The sequence below is a fragment of the Pezoporus flaviventris genome, unplaced genomic scaffold (assembly GCF_033815535.1).
Source record: "Pezoporus flaviventris isolate CSIRO_AGI_PZ_B2104156 unplaced genomic scaffold, CSIRO_AGI_Pfla_v1 ptg000040l, whole genome shotgun sequence".
Lineage (NCBI taxonomy): Eukaryota > Metazoa > Chordata > Aves > Psittaciformes > Psittacidae > Pezoporus > Pezoporus flaviventris.
Window position 1 is genome coordinate 4,183,052 of NW_026892588.1, and position 17,069 is coordinate 4,200,120.

The following is a 17,069-nucleotide window of genomic DNA, read 5'->3' on the forward strand; positions in this document are numbered from 1 at the left end:
AGCCTGGCCTTGAACATTGCCAGAGATGGGGCAGCCACAGCTTCTCTGGGCAACCTGTGCCAGCACCTCAGCAACCTCACAGGGAAGAGTTTCTTTCTTGTATCTAATCTCATATATAATTTTTTGCCACGAATATATGCACATCATTCTGCTTTACAGTTTTGTTTTGAGATTCTTGTGAGCCTCAAGTTCAGATGTCCTATTAGAAGTAAGAAAGAATCCATTTATTACACATAATCTAGTACAGATCTCCACTTAAAAAGCAACAACTACTTTTGTGAGTTTCCCATTTTAAAAGTCTTCAGAAACATACATATGTTATTAAGTACTGAAGTTTGTCCCATAACTCCATTCAAATTGTAACAAAAATGTGTTGTGCATTATTTTCTAGCACAAGCACTTAAATGAGTCTATACATTGACTTATACAACGGCCTAAATTTACAATAGCAACTCCAGACACTGAAGGATCTTGACACACAGTAAAGGTCTGAGCCAATAAAACAGACACTTCTCCACTGTCCACACTGCTCTCTTTGTGGGAGTTAGCACTGCTGAAGTGATGACTAAACAGCTGAAGTAGCTCCTGCTGCGGCAGTTTATGCTTTATCTAACACATAGACTGAAAATAGGGTTAGTTATCACAATAGGCTGACACTAGCTTAACTGTTGCTTTCCACATGGATAAGAAGTTTGTTTTCAGGGAAACATTCCCCTAGTGTTTTTGATGGAGATTAAGTGGGAAGAGCTACTGTTCTGAAAAATTGATTTTAAGTCGCAAGCTCTAAGTTACTTTAAGTAGGTGTCTCTGAAGTGCCTTCTGGAAACATGACTTAAGAAAGCACAAGGAATCCAGTGCAGACCAACACAAGAACTACATGCCTAGCACATTAGTAACTTTGCCATGCCACAGGCCTCTCCACTATAATGGGAGTACTAAAAAGTTACACCTACCATTAAAATAAATACCTGTTGGAAGTGCAAATGCAAACTGAGGTTAACTTCTTGCTTGCCAATTTTGAAATTGAAGGTTCCACATTTTCCAGAACTCGTTTTCAAGTCTTCCCTTAAGTTACTTCCATAGCACCTTCCTAAAATACCATTCATAGTTACCAACAAAATTAGTAACCTTTCAGTAACAATTTCCCCACAATCTTAAAAAAAAAATAACTCAAAGAACTCTGCATTGCAAAATATCCAGAGATCTTGGTTTTCCAAGGGAAAAAAAAAATAAACACTTTACCTAATATAAAAGTCTACTTTATCTCACACAACTTGCACAACTAAGCTGCACTGCATGTCATACAGTATGCCCAGTCTACCTTGGCGTTACATCCCTTACTCAATACTGAGTATGCTGTGTCTGTATTCTTTCTCAAGCACTTCACATGCAAAGTACCGAAGCACCCATACAATCTTTCAGAAGTGAGCAGAGGAAGTCAGTAAAAAGTATCTATATATTGAAATACACTTCCAAATAGTAATGCACTTTGACCATTTCTTGAGAAGTTGGTCTTGTGAAGTTCTGAAAACAGTCAGATTTTTCACCATGGGGGCTCATCATAACCACAGATACTCTCCAGCAAGACAGGCAGAAGACTTTCTATTCATCTACTTAATGAATAAGTTTACAATATGCTGCAGCAACAGGAGATAGTCATCATTCTCTTTCAACAGGAATGTAAACTTCCCTCTGATGGTGAACTATGTAAATCAGTCCAATTTGTGAACCATGACAACTTACTATGCATAGAATTTATCTGCCAAAATCCAGGTTAGATTTCTGTTAGTTTTGACTTGTTTGCAAATCTAACCTCTTTATTACAGGTTAGAAAATGTCAAAGTTCATTTGGTGCCTCCGACTCCCAGATCTTCACCACAATCCTACAGCAGGAGAAGGGGAAAAAGATGGGAAGATCCTGGAGAATTAAAAAGACTGGGCACTCTCCATCTTGTTTCTAAGCGTCCTTTCCTCAGAAGTACTGCCAGGTTAAGGTCATACATACTCCTGTAATCCTTCAGTTCTAACAAACGCTGTGAAACAACTTCTGTTATTAAAAACTCCCTTGACAGGGGTTATCTTCTCAGCAATTGCATTTCACTGATTTGTCTCACAGAATGGTTTGTCAGCACGAGAACAAATGCAAACAAGCAACTTGAGACACAAACTCCCTCAGCTGGCACTGCCTTACTGCATGAACTGAATTACAGTTTCATTGACAAGCCATGCAATTTCAGGACATTTCTTCCAGAAGGGCTGTGATTCACAAATACTACAACAGTAACAGGCAATAGCTACCCTAGGACTACAGGTAGTTTTTGTAAGATACTAGATTTTAACAAAGTGCCCAAAGCATATGAAGAGAAAATTTTCATTTACTGAAACACATGAAAGTGGGACCTGCAGATAATTCATTTATTCCCAGTAAACACAAATCACACTGAAGGGAAAACGCGTCTAGAGAGTCCAGCAGATTTTATACATGACTTATTCAACACAGCAGCTTGCTCTCCCTCCTTTTCTCCCAGTTCTGGAATAACAAGGTGACTTCTCCATAAACTTTCTATTCGTTTTTCTTCCTTAAATATGGATTTTCTGACATTTTAAACAAATTAAAGCACCTCATCAAAAGGTCTGGTGACAAGCCAGGTAAGCAGCAAGTGCTCTGAGCACTTGTCACAAGGCAGCAGCAAAGGGAAATGAATCTTTTCTGAGAGCCACCATCTTAACTGGTTTACCCAGCACCACGTAGCCAAGTCCAAGTAATGCTTCCAACGTGACAACTAACCCATGACTAGGATCCAGTACCTCTGCTGACAGCTGGAGAGATACTGGATCCCAGTCACATGTTTCTTCCCCTCTTCCTTGCAGCTTCGCTGCTGTTTGAGATCTCAAACCAGACATCTGTTCACTGTGTCAAATGTACCCCCCTCCCCTCAAATAAAAAGATTCTGCTGGGCCAAGAAGGCAAACAGACATAACAGGATATGTCCTCTGCCCCAACCCAGGACCAAACTTCAGATCAGTCCGATTTAAAAAAAAAAACAAAAAGTTCACTTTGTTTTTCATAACAGCAGCTTTGCTCCAACAGTCACTGCTTAATTATACACAAACAAGCTATTCTATTAGCAAATGCTTACGAATTTCTTTCAAGCAGAGGATCCAACACAACTCTAGATTATAGTCTTAGTCTATCCTTTTACACTACTTCATGCAGCCCAATTAAGTTTCCAAGGTGCTATGTCATAGAACATCTACAAGCTTTGAGCTCGTTATCTTTACACTATTTTGTATGCTGGTGTCATTAAAAGCCTACGCCACATTACCAACTACACAGAAGAAAGATAAAGGGATGCTAACCTAGGCATCCCTCGGTCTAGAAAAGCCAAGAGTAATGGCTGGAGGATAAGAAATGTATTTTCAAGATCATCTAATTTCTACTTTTTTTTAAGATAGTAATTCAGGTTAGAAAGAATATCAGGAATTCTGTAGTCCTGCTCAGCATAGCATCAGCCGTGAGGCCAGACAAGGTGGCTTTATCCAGTCAGCCCTGAAAGCCTCCAGCAACAGAGGCCATACACCCTGGGCTCCTCTTCCTCTGCTGAACTGTCCTCGGGGGGGGGGGGTGGGGGGATAAAATAAGAAAACCCATCTCCTCCCCCCATTCCAATCAGAATCTCTCTTATTTCAACATGTATGTTATCTCTTGTCCTCCTGCCATGCAGTATTGTGAAGAGACTAATTGCATCTCACAGGAGCTAGAAGGCTGCAGTGAGTCCCTTATTCTCCAGGCTGAGTGAACCTGGTTCCCTCGGCCTCCTCTCACAGGAAAAGTGCTCCAGTCCCCGACTGTTTTGGTGGCCCTCCACCAAGCTCATCTAGTTTTATGTCTTCCTTGCATTGGCAGAACCAAACCATAGTATTCTAGATACTGTCTAATGAGTTTTGTGTAGAAGGAAACAATCACTTCCCTTCATCCTTCTGGTTCTGTTCCCATTAATACAGCCCAGGATACAACTTGCCTTTGCTCACAGGACACAATGTTGGCTCATGTTCTTGCTTTCTGTCTACCAGACCCCAGCCAACCTTGCAAAGCTGACCCCCAGCCAAACTTAGCCTGAGATTCTTCCTTCAGATGCAGGACTTCGCTTTCATCTCTTTAATTTCATGAGGTTCCTATCAGCTACTTCCTTCGGCCTTGCTGGAGTTAAGTGGTATCCACTCCTCTCCTCCCGGGTCCACAAATCCTGCCATTTTTAACACCAAAGGTGGTCAGGCCACGATTTATTCTTGGAAAATATATGCTGACATCTTCCAGGAAGACCTATTCCACAACTGTCCTACAGACCAACATGAGCCTAACAAGCCTGTGGTTCCCTGGGTTGACCTTGTGGCCATTTCTGAAGATAGGTATAACATTTGACATTCTCTAATCATTACAGATTACCCCTGCTCTCCACAACCTAGGATGGTAAAAAACAGACCCATGAGAACATCACACTATTATTCTGGTGCTCTTGGAAGCAGCCTGTCTGTTTCCATGGGCACCAAGTTCACATCTTTGTTTAAAGATGTTCAGCAAGCCAATTTACAAGCCGTTCAAGCAAACAACACTTAACAAATCCATCATGGACAGAACTTGAAAATCACCTAAGGCAGAAAAACTCTGTCCTAACAATGATCTCAGGGCAACCACTCTGTATAAGCTGCTCCTTGTCAGCAAGATGTAGCTTGTTTACACTTCTCAGCTCTACCAAGTCAACCACACTACCCAACACAATCATTTTTCATGCAACGCATTACTACCCAAATAGAGTGCTTGTTGGTATCTTTTATTTTAAGCCTTTGAAAGAGCCTTACACTGAGTCTGTGATTTTTCTTCTGAATTTTTCTGTCTAGTTAAACACTTTAAAGAACTCTCTAGTAATCAGATAACATGTTTTCATTAATGTGTTTCTTAAGTAGCTGTATGCTTTCACAAGTATATCCACCACATTAGCTGACAAAAGTAGCAAATTTTGCTTCTAAAAAAAAGTGGCAATAAGAACTGAGCCCCTGCAGCCCATTCAGCTGATCAGCAGTTAGGTCTATAAATCTGCTGCACATTAGAAAGAACTTTAGACGGAAGACTGAGGGGAAGTGATTGTTTCCTTCTACACACAACTCATTAGACAGTATCTAGAATACTGTGGTTTGGTTCTGCCAGTTGCAAGGAAGACATCGAACTAGATGAGCTTGGTGGAGGGCTACCAAAACAGTCGGGGACAGAAGCACTTGCCCTGTGAGAGGAGGCTCCTGTGAGATGTAGTTAGCCTCTTCGCAGTACTGCGTGGCAGGAGGACAAGAGGTAACACATATACCATATAATGGTTTGGGTTGGACAGGACATTAAAGCTCAAACAGTTCCAACCCCCTGCCACAGGCAGGGACGCATTCCACTAGACCAGTCTTTAAAAGATAGTTACAGAATAACACCTTTCCCTACAAATCTAATAAATAGAGAAATAGGACAGGGCAGCCCTGTACTCTTAAGAGCCATTTGTTTGGGATCAATCATGTTTGTACACAGAGAGGCAAAGGGGAGAGAACAATGGTTGAAGTCACAACACACCTTTTCAGGTCAGAACTATGCTTAAGTGCATACTCAGCACCTCCTTGAACACTGCAACCACCTTTTGGGCTTGTGCAGTACCCAACTAAGGGATGCCCAGCAATATACGGAAGGTAATACAGTATGAGCATGCACCCAAGCGGTGAAAAAGAACAGAACATGCTGACTGGAACGGGGGGAGGGGGGGGGGAACGACGATTTCATAAGCAATAAAAACCCCATAAAGATAAATACCTTTCTTTAAGGCTAGTCTAGAAGAGTATCACCCTTCATAAGCACTCCACAGAAAGAAATAAAAATTAATCTAGTATTATCCTCCAAGTGAATGAAATATGTTCAGACTGATCAGGAACGCTCTCACCATTAGCTCTCTTTCTCTCAAAGAAAACTAAGCCTCTTCATTTCATTCCTCCACAGAGATTATACCTCCTAGGAAGAGAACATCAGCTTGAAACAAAGATAGTTAAAAGCACGTATTTCAACTAGTTTCAGTGCCTTCAGTAACAGGTATTACCCTGCCCAAGGGCCCTCCAGCAATCCCTGTGGTTTATAATCCTTCTTCTGATGTGTTTTGAAGACACACTTCCCCACCATTTCCTGCAGAGAAGGCCTGTAAAGAAGGTGAAACCAACTCCGCAGCTAGCTCAGAAGTCAGTGACACAGAAAGTACAGCCAATTCACAAACCAAGAGAAGATTCATACCAGCCTCTAGTCACTTGTGTTTCTTCCCCCCAAGTTTTTCCTCCATAACTAGCATGAAGAGCACAAAACATGCTTTAAGGCCATTCTGGTGCTTCTAGTACTATATTCATTCACATTTCTCTCCAGGGAATACAGAAATTCACTCTCCACTAGGAAATGACCACCAGCTTACATGTTACAGCCATTTTTCTCATAAGCTTTAGCTGATTTGCTAATGCAGCGAAGGAGAGACATTACCATATCCAAGGTCACCCTTAATACTAACTACCAGGGCATGTCTCTTTCACCTATTTGGAACAAACCCCCCCAAAAAACAACTGGTGACTAAACATATAAAGCCAAGTTTGAGAAGGATCTACATCCGATTTACAATTCTTTCTAGAGCAGGGAAGCAGAGCTGTTGAGAAGACACATCTGTATCTGACAAAATAAGTCAACTGTTGAAAACATTACTACCTTATATTCTCAGTACAGATCCACATTTCACAGGCTTGTAGCTCCTTGCAAAGATCCTTCTCCCTTTCTCTACTTTATTATGCACCTTCTTTCATATTTTGATTCCCTTTATTCTCCTTCCATTTAAAAGCTATGAACCTTTTAGGCTGTATTCTAACACTACAGGAACTAAGCTTTTTTCTTCTTTTAATCTCAAATGCTTTCAAAAGAGTTGTAATTTGAGCTCTCAAGAAAGGGACGCACATTAACTTGCTAACTTTTATCAAACTGGTTACAGACAAAAAAAAAACACAACAAGAAAACTTTTTTCCTATTATCCCATGCTTTTGACAGTTTTGGTATAAAGCATGGATCGGTTTCCCTTATACTAAGTCAGGAAAAAAAAATCATACTATCATCCAATACTAAGTTTGACCTTATAAAGCCATGAGCAGGTTCTAACTATCAGAAATCCAAGAAACAAGCATAATGCCATACTGCTGTCCTGGCAGGCCATTTCATTTAATTGTGCAGGCCCTCTCCTTTAAACAGCACCCAGATACTTCACGGATGGATGATACCCCTTAGAATTTCAACACTAATATCAGCGTCCGGAGCATCCAACACACTACCATATTATTTTATTTGACTAACAAAAGTGTCAACCCATTCTTGCATTCCTATAGAATTCAAATACCAAAGGAAAGAAAACGCGTTGCTGCACACCCTTTCAGCAGACCAAAAATACAAGCTTCTTGAGCACATTCGAACTGTCTAGCTTGACAGAGACTACGAGGCGGCGCAAACAAAAAAGAGAAAACAAAAACAAAGTTACCAGCGACCACCACTAACCACCTCTTTTGTGTTGCTCTCTCCGCACTCGAGCGAACACAGCCCGCTCGGACGATAGCCTTAAAGGAGAAGATAAAGCTAGTGCTGCCGCAAACCTCGCCGTGACTCACGGCGGCAGCACCCCGCGGACCCCTTCAGCCGGCCGGCAGCCTCCGCTCCCTTTGTTTTGGTCACCGAGCGGCACCGCTGACCCCTCACTCGCTCGCCAGCGCCCGCCCGAAAGAGAGCTTCCTCCCCCTCCCCCAAAGGCCCCCGGGGCCCCCCACGCCGGAGCGGGGCCCCTCGCACCCCCTCCCCGGCGGGTGGCGCGGCCTCCACGGAAGGGAGGGGGGATGCGGCACCGGCGGCCCGAACTATGGGGCGCGCCCGGCCCCCCCGTCTCATCACCCCCCCGCAAGGCCCGGCCGCCCCTCCTTCCTCCCTCCTTACCCCCCCCCCCCCCCCCCCCCTCCGCCGCCGCGGCCCGCCCCCCTCACCTCACCTCATTCGGTCTCTCCAGTGGTGCCAACCGCCTCATACAGGGAAACTGGCGAGCTCAGAAGCCTTCCCCCCGGGGAGGCCGGGCCCTGGGTGCGCGGCGGGACCCCCCGAGCGCGGCCCCCACGACGCAGCGGCGGCAAGGCGGCGGGGGAGGGGTCAGACCCGCCTCACGGACAGCCCGGCTCCACCGCAGCCGCTCGCCATTTTTGTTTCCCGCGGAGGAGAGGCTGGTGCATGCTGGGAGCACAAAAGGCCGCGGCCCCGCCCCAGCGCGCCCCGCCTGCGCCGACAGCGGCGCCTGGGCCAGGGGGCGGGGCTGGACGGCGCCGCGGCGGAAGGACACCGGTGAATACGAACCTTTGCCGCTGATGAACAAAGGGGGACTACTTTCAGCGCGCTTGCCGAAGGAGAGATCCCTGCTCCTCTGCCGGGACTCGTTGCGGCAGTGCTAAGAGGCGTGGGGTGCTGTGCCCTTCGTTCTAGGTGTTTTTGCCCGGGTTCGGGGTGATCAGTGTCCCGTAGCAATGCGGGGTGGCCCCGGCGTCTAAAATGATCCGGGGAGGGCAGGAAGGGAGTCCGGCTGCATGACCGGGTGACCAGTGAGGCCCGGCCTAGGCATTACGGGCTGCTGCGGCAGTTCGTTGATGCCAAGGGCACAGGGTAACGGGTGGAACGCAACGGAGTGTCCTGCAGCGAGTCAAGGGCATGCTGCCATTTTAGGGGGCGAGCGAAACCTCGGTTTCTCTTGTAAGCAGTAGCTGTATTAGCTAAGCGAAATACGCTTGCCGCTTTCACTGGGAAGAGCTTAATTTTGTGAATATTTTCTTAGATGACAGTCGCCATGGTTAAACGCAGCCGTTGCCTGGTGCAGTGGTGCCACACAGAGGTTACAAAGCTTACCCCAACCCTGTAAGTTACTCGGCACGCTGTGGTCTCTGTGCAGTACTGAAATACAAGTACTCACAGGGTCAGATTTCACCAATTGGTGTACCAAGCGCTCGGGGAGAGGCTGGATTTAGTGGCCTGGGTGGTGGAATTCCCAGTTCCTGGCTCTGCCCTGCTCGTTTTTTTCCCCGACTTCTCAAAACCATCTCCCTTCCCGGAATAAGCCAATGAAAGTAAGACATGGGATCAATTTGCCATCCCAGGAAGGGTGGCAAGGCACCAGAGTATGGTTTAGTCTGGCCAACTCCTAGTTATATCAGAATAAAGCAGTATTTATGATGGAAATTTCCACAGGTTTTAGGGGATACAGTTTTTCCCTGGATGCACTAACTAGACACCCTTCAGTAATCATCTTGGTCTGCTGCTGAAACCACACTTGCACTACATGAAAGCCCCTGGCTACTCTGTGGATTTTCACGTGCTCGGAACAGCAGTCTGGTACTTGTGTTAGTGCTAAAGGCAGAGGGTCCCCAGCAGAAGAATTACACTCAATCAGTTTTTTAATGATAACCATGGTGTGTGAACCAGTGTTTGACTAAGTTAAAAAACAAACTTTGTAGTCAACAAGAGAATAAACACAATAATTGGCTCCTTCACAATGTTTTTAGTGTCATACTTGCAGTCTTGTCCTGGTGTATCTTTGAAGTGACTTAAATCCAAACTTGTCAAAGTAGAATCACTCCCCTATATTGCAAATTGTTTCACCACCAGTACCAAGCCAACCCAACACAAAAGCTCCTGACCAGCAAGACACATTCTATTTCTAACCTCCTTGTCCCTAGGATACTGTTCCCAAAAGCAGCTTGCATTACCCCACTACATAATTGTAGAGCTGCATAGCCCTATTCTATCCATAAAGCATGACTTGTCACAATGCTAGGAGCTGCTGCTGGAATAGCATTATCTGAGGGCAGTATGAAAAGAAACTAGGAATCCCTACATTTTACAAGAACAACTAGGGTTTGATAAAGTGATTAGTTTGCTATTAGAGGCATTGTGATAGTTCACCCAGAATGTAGCTCTTGAAACTTGTCACCATTAGCTTTATTACTACCATCAGCAGACTATCAGTATTTTCCCACAACCTCAATTTCATATAGCATCTTCCTCCCATAATATCCAAGAAGTACAATATGAGCTCATAGCCAAACACCAAATAAAACCATTTTAAATTCTGTCTCCTTTAAGGCCAGCTATTACCAATAGCTAGAAAAGCTCAAAACCATACACCTCCCACATACACACCTCATCTTCCACTACCTTAATTTAGTAACTCAGGCTATAGCATCCTTCTTTTAACCAGTTTAGCAGTCACTGAATCTCCATCTGACAGGAAACCCCCTTCTAGAGCAGTGACTGTGTAATTCCTACCCACCTGACCCATCTGCTATACCAAGTAAATCTAATAGCTGAGGTATATGTATACAGCAGTGAAGACACAGGGCTTCAAGTTCAACAAGTTGTGCTCTGGGAGGAATGAGCACTGGAAGAGGCTCTTTCATTGTTCCTTTGCCCAACCTGACCAAGTTATTACAGGGTTGGGGGTCTTACTGGAAATGTGCAAATGATCCTTTACAAATGGTTTGCAAGTTAAAGTGCTCAAATCAGCAAACCTGTAGTTAGTGCAGAAGGAGGATCCTTGTTAGTTAATCACCAGCAAAGTGGGGCAAAGAAATCAACAGCAATAGAATACAAACAATTTAAACACTCTTTCTACAGTTCCCATTAATGTACTATGAAACATCTATGATTAATCTGATTAGCAGCAAGCTAGAATCTCTCTCTCCTTTCTATTCGGTGCTAATAGTAAAACAGCCAGTTATTTCTGCTGTTAACATATGGCAAGACTGAATGTCATGACTTCAGCGTGAACTTTTTCTGTTTTCCACTAATACCACAAAAGTATTTGAACATACAGTTGTGTCTCCTATTGCATTTTCAGTTATAGCCATTTTATGTATGTACTTTGAGACACAGAGTGACCAAAGCCAAATTAAATTACCTTTCCTCCAATGTCAGCGAGGGTTTTCTCATGTCAGTAATACTAACAGATCTGTTTAGCTTAATTCCATGTTATCTCATAAATAGCTGTATTTCAGAGAGGAGATAATGAATAACAACCTGGCATTGTCTTTACCTCTGTCTGTATTTGTCCATGTACTGTTAAGCAAGCTGTTGCCATAAAGACATGCAAAAGCAAAATCTTGGCTATTTAAAATTGCATCTTGCCTTGCTGGCACAGCAGTGAAAACTAAAATTTCATATTCAAAATGTAAATTCTGTGTACCCAGCAAAGATGGATAAATTTGAAGAGTCAGAAGCAGCAACATTTCTCTTAGCCAGGGCCCCTTCTTGCAAATGTTAACATACAGGCTGATATTATATTTATATACTTCCCTTGCCACAATGGCCACATAAATATTAAACAAGCAACCCAAACCACAACTAAAATTCAGCAGTGCATGTAGATGAGAGCACCAACTGCTGCACAGTATTATTTTCCATCAGCTTATTGTATCACACAATATCACATAATGTCAAAATGATACCCCTGAACAAGACAATACTGTAAAGCTTATCTTTGTACAGATGGTTGTCATGACCACAATTCAGGAAGGAGGGAAAATTAGATCCTAGGCCATTTTCTGTGCATTGTTTAAGCATGGGAACAGCAAGGAAGGTCACCTGGGATCTTCCTATCTTAAATCAAGATAAATATGGTACATCTAGCTTTACGTAAACATGGTAATTAGTGATACAATGCACATATGCTGCATTTATTATGGCTCAACTCAGGAAAGAATCTTCAATTTCAACATCTAAAAAATAAGCAAGTGATGTTCTAACATGCAACGAGTTTTCTATTGTATTACAACTAGCTAATAATTGTTATAAAATCACAGCAATTACTCTATATACTAAAGATATAAAACCAGCACTGAATACATTTAAAAACAGGCATCTTTAAATATTTTTCTAGATAGACAAGAATATGAATAATTTTCCATCTTCGTATCAACAGTACAGAGGAAAATAATATTACTGGCTGTAAGGTACCCCGATATGGGTCTTCACACAGAAATGCTATTTTCCTAGTACAAGCACTTTGTCATTCCCAGCTTTTTTTATCTTCTCAGAGATAAAAATAAGGAAATCCTGGGAAAAAAAGGTCCCGAATTCCATCATTTGCATATGAATGTCAAGATCTTGCTTGATAAAACTTAAAACTAAAAATATCCTTTTAAATGTGTTCACTGTTGTGGTCATTGTTGATCCAATTTAGCCAGTCAAATACTTTTTTTTTCTATTAAAGTCAATGTATAAATACAACCTATTTGCCCCCTAACCCTAACCAATTATTTCTTCATTTTTATCTCCTTAATATTTAACAATCTACTGCTTGTAACTTTTAAAGATAGGATATTATGAGAGTATTGCAGTCCTATTTTTGATTGAGTCTCTAAAGCACTTCTGCAACACATGCATTAAACAGCAATTATTCTGTGTGTTAGGATTTGATCTGTTTATATCATAATCTTTATCAGCCTTTGAACTAAGCTACATTTAAACTTGAAATACATTAGAAGGTTGTTTACCTTCTAAAAAGTACCATTTGGTAATCTAACTTTAAATCCTTCCCTGGCACTATTACTCAAAGACTCTTAAAAAGGAAAAAAACCCAAACAACTCTGGGTGTTAGCTCTGCATCTAATAAAAGACACTTCAGATGCTTGAAAAAATGTCAAGAAGCTGCAGCTTATAAAGTCCTTACTACTAGATTCACTTAAAATTTTATTTCAGATGTGTAACCTTTCTGAAATTACTTATATCAGGATTGTGAATGACTGGGTGGACTTTGGTAGGTGGATAGTTCTTCAGGTGTTCTATAGTTCCCAATTCAAAGCACTTACAAACTATTAAGTGTTCACATAAGTCTAATACAAGACCTTTGTTACTGCTGATTTGCAGTTCATACCCTGCCATGGGTGAGAGCTGTTTCCTGGCAGTGCAAGAAGCAATCCCCCAGTTCACCTGTGTGTAAGAGTGGAGAAAAACAAAACTCATAATAGACTGAGATATTCAAGGACTGAAATAGTCAGAGCTTGAAACACAGTGTTTCTACATTCTTGACTACATCTTTTGAGTATGCTAGCTGAAGAGTGGGAAAGGCTTTTCTTGTGGGAGAGTATGTCTCACATCTGTCTCAGTGACACTAATGCTTTTTTTTGTGCCTGAAGACAGTGAGTGAGGTCCAAAGGAGAAAAAATAAGTGCTTGACTAGTTTTGTCCTTGCTGGGGGTGCTTATGTATGAGTTATTGTGTTCTTACTGGCAATACTGTCTTTGCTGTATTGAAGACTTATGAGCATTTATTTTAACTGTGGAAAATAGCTATGTGAGAACTGCAGCTTATTACTATTCTAGCTAGTGGGAATTTTGTGAAGGTATGCAAGCCTAGTCCTGAGTAATCTTTCTTCCTGTCTTTTTCTTGTGAGACCAGTGCATAAAAATATGAGCCCATTACTCAGAGTTGGAATTTAAGAAATGTTTACTACACTCTCTGTACTGTCAGTTCTGCTGCCACGGTCATATAACCACCTTCTTTCAGAAAACAAACAGCTGCCAAGACTTACATTTTGGTGAACTGCCTGGATCAGACAGAGATCCCAGTTCCTAGACTCCCTGAGTATTCAGTCGTGCACTGGTGCGATGCATTCCTTCTCCTGCTCTCTAAGCACAAATCCGAAAGGAGTTACTGAAGCCCTAGTGATCGAAGTAAAAATGCATAGTCAGCATTTCAGAATTAAAGCCTAAGCAAGCATTTTGTTAATTTGCTTTAGCTCTGTTCTGTGCATTAGCAAAACTAATTGCAGTCTGAACTATTTTACAGCATGATGGGTCATATCATATCTTCTTGAAGACTGTGGCATCATACAGTTTTATGGCAAGGTTTCGTCCATCAGCATCTATGCTCCTTTGTGGACTCTGAAAACGTCTGCTAGAACAGAGTTTCCAGCCCTTGTGTGGTTACATTTTGTAGCAGTACAGAAGATTTAACTCTAAACTGAGGTGAAAAAATATTTAACAGCCCCTCAGGACACAGATACATGGCAGAACATTGCTGTTTCAACTGCAGTGAAAAATCTGTTCTGGACATCAGTCTGGCTGGAAGGAAAATCAGTACAGCATTCCTTCTGTTCTCCCACACCTGAAATGCAGTATGGGTCTTCTCTGACCTGCCAAGACCCACTTAGATGGAAAGTCCCTCGCTTCTCTTATTTTTTTTCACTTGTTTCTTCCTAATAGCATCTCTAATGGAGACAAAATACATCTGAGCAGTGCAGCATGACAGGATCCTGCCAGCACTTACAGCTGTTTGCAGGGTGAATTCAGCTGCAGGGTTGAAGATATAGCATAGCCCCTTCTGTAGCTGCTGCCAGTCCAAGAGGGCTGCCCAGAAAGAACCGTAAGTGGTCCCAGGCTGATGCTTAGCCAAGTCATCAATTCCATAATCCATTTTCCCACTTATTAAATAGTAAATAGTTACATTTGTTAACTTTGATATGCCTGAGTAAAAGGTGCACTCTGAATGTCGTTGTGGCTAATCCAAATGTACTGACATATATTTTGATCCTTCCACTTTGAAGCCACGTTATCTCAGCCTGAAAGCCCAGATTCTGTTGTAACAGTGTTGCTTATCTGCATTCAGCTAAGAAGACGATACAGAAACAGGGTACAAATCAATGCTTATTACATCAGTCATTCATGTTCTGTTTTGACATCTTTCACACTGGGCACTGGCATCTTCATCTATACAGTCCTGACCCTGTCCCTAAAATCTGGGGCTTCCAGGACAGACAATGTTTTTTTTTCCATGCTATGTGTTTTTGTGATCATTTAAAAACATTAAAAACATTAGTTAAATACCAGTGTAAAACCAACATAACACTCTGTTCACTTGCAATGGCAGCAAAAGCATACTGTAAGCCAGACTGTGCCTCAGTAAGCTAGTAAAACTCTTAAAATGTATCAATAAAATAGTAAGAAAAAATGGTCTTATCAACACAGAACTGTATTTCCACTAGGTTAATGTCGTGAACATAGTACAATCTGAAGCTGCCGCAACATGCATGTAGTTACCAGCCAGCTAAACTTACAGATGGGTTTGGGAGAAGTGGGGTAATGTAGCACATGCACACAGCCAGCAACACATCCTCCTGCTCTGGCATTGCAGCCAGTGGAAGTGTGCATTCTGCAAAGCAGCTAATGTGATCTAGGGGCTGGCAGTCCCACTGCTTCCCTCCCAGCGTGCTTCCAGGGCTCCCCTTGAGCCCACTTGGGTGCTCCTCTCATGTTATAGTGATCTGCTTGATAGCTCTAAGTAGTATAAACCCACCCCAGAACACTGGTACAGAGGCCTGGCCCGAAGGAGGGGCTGGTGAGGTGAGTCCCAGTGAAGGGGTTTTCTCTGCAGTTGTAGCTGAGGGTACAGATTCCTGACCCAGCCAAACTTGTCCAGCAGCTGCTGTCATCTGATGTTGTACTCACTGCAGCTCAGGGGGCTGCTGAGGTCCTGGTGGTGGCTGTCCCCTATGCCAGGAGCCATGCAGATATGGCCAGTCAGTGAACTGCTCCAGCTGAAAAATATTCATGCATGTATGTATAAATAATACATACATTTACATATAAAAATGGGTTTGTTTTCATCCAGATCAGCCTTGCAGTAACTTTGAGTCTAGAAGCTGACTGTACGTGTGCATTGAGGAGGAAGCACAGAACCAAGGTAGCAGAAGAGGCAATAAAAGTACTCATTTAGAAAATAGCTATTTCTTCCTCTGTTCCAGTTACAGAATGAAACATCTACAACAAGCCAACAGGGAAACACAAACTGACCTTTGGTTCGACCTCATGGACTGCCATCTCTCTTTCAGATGGCCAAATACACGTTCCATGGTCACAGACAGCTCATTAAGTATTTCTGATGATGGGACAAATTAGCTGCTTCTTGAATCAGGAAAGAAGTTGGCCAGGCATGACTGCCAAGAAGTCCTGCGAATTTACTGATACTGAGAGTGTCATGTGATGGCTTCAGCCAGACTGGAATTGAGGACCATATGCTTTCCTAACCTGGGCAACACTGATGGCCATACAGAGGTCCCGATGGTTCTGCTGTTCTCCATTAGAGAAAAATCAAAGTCCATCCTCCTGCCCATGAGGAACGCAAAGGGGAATACCCCAACCTTCCGTAAGTGGATAGGAAGACAAGTTCAGGACAAGAAAGATCACATTCAAAGGGCATGCCTATATGAAAACACCCTGAAAAGCTGAGACAAGATAAATTTAGGAAGACAATGCACAAAGGGATAGTGTACTAAGTATGTGTGAGAATTACTTAGAAGCCAGTTTGCTGTATCCTAATTCTCCTTCAAATTACTTCAGTTTACTTCTCCCAGGACCTTTACCAACTGCCTCAGATTTCTCAGGCAGGAATGATCCTAGAACTGTCACGGAGAGGAAGAAATGCAGGCAAGCATTAACAAGGCACTGCTCTAGCATGCAGGTGACTGCTAAAAGCAGAACTGGTTTTCTTTTGACTTGCCTGGAATTCAGCAGACCAAGAGGTCACGCAGTGATGGCCTCCAAGGACTTCTTAATTTACTGCAGGTTCTAGGATGTAAAACGTCTGTGACTGTGCTATCATACTAGTAAAGATGTAATGCTGTATCAGATTACCAGTGTGATTTAATTATCAGTGGATAGCCTGTGGTGAAAAAAAAACATTCTTTCTTGTTATTTAAAAATACTTTAAAATCAAACCAGCAAATTTAATGTGAATTAATCACTGTTTGAATATATGTTTTTCTTCTGTTTAGAATGAACTTTGACTCATACATGATGACTGGAAAGAGGGATGAAAAAAGGCAATAGAAAAGTTGTGTGGTTTCCACTTTGTTCTGATTTTAAATTATAATAAATTGTAACCATCAGTTTCTGATGGGGAACTATAGTTGTGGTAGGAATTTGAGCTGAAGTAAAAATGGGCA

At 42.5% G+C, this 17,069-nt stretch overlaps 1 protein-coding gene across 2 annotated transcripts in view; it reads right to left on the reverse strand.

The window, feature by feature from the left end:
- The window catches only part of MTF2 (metal response element binding transcription factor 2), a 34,299-nt gene extending 18,734 nt beyond the window's left edge, over positions 1–15,565 (reverse strand). The window contains exon 1 of one of the 2 annotated variants that reach the window (XM_061465495.1): positions 15,422–15,565. Coding sequence is in view for 1 of the 2 variants with exons in the window: in XM_061465492.1 (XP_061321476.1) it covers positions 8,082–8,086 (5 nt within the window). In the remaining variant the exon portion in view is untranslated. Of the gene's footprint in view, positions 1–8,081; positions 8,333–15,421 lie in introns of those variants that run through there. The other variant, XM_061465492.1, reaches the window with a different exon arrangement.
- Between the last annotated feature and the right edge of the window lie 1,504 nt (positions 15,566–17,069).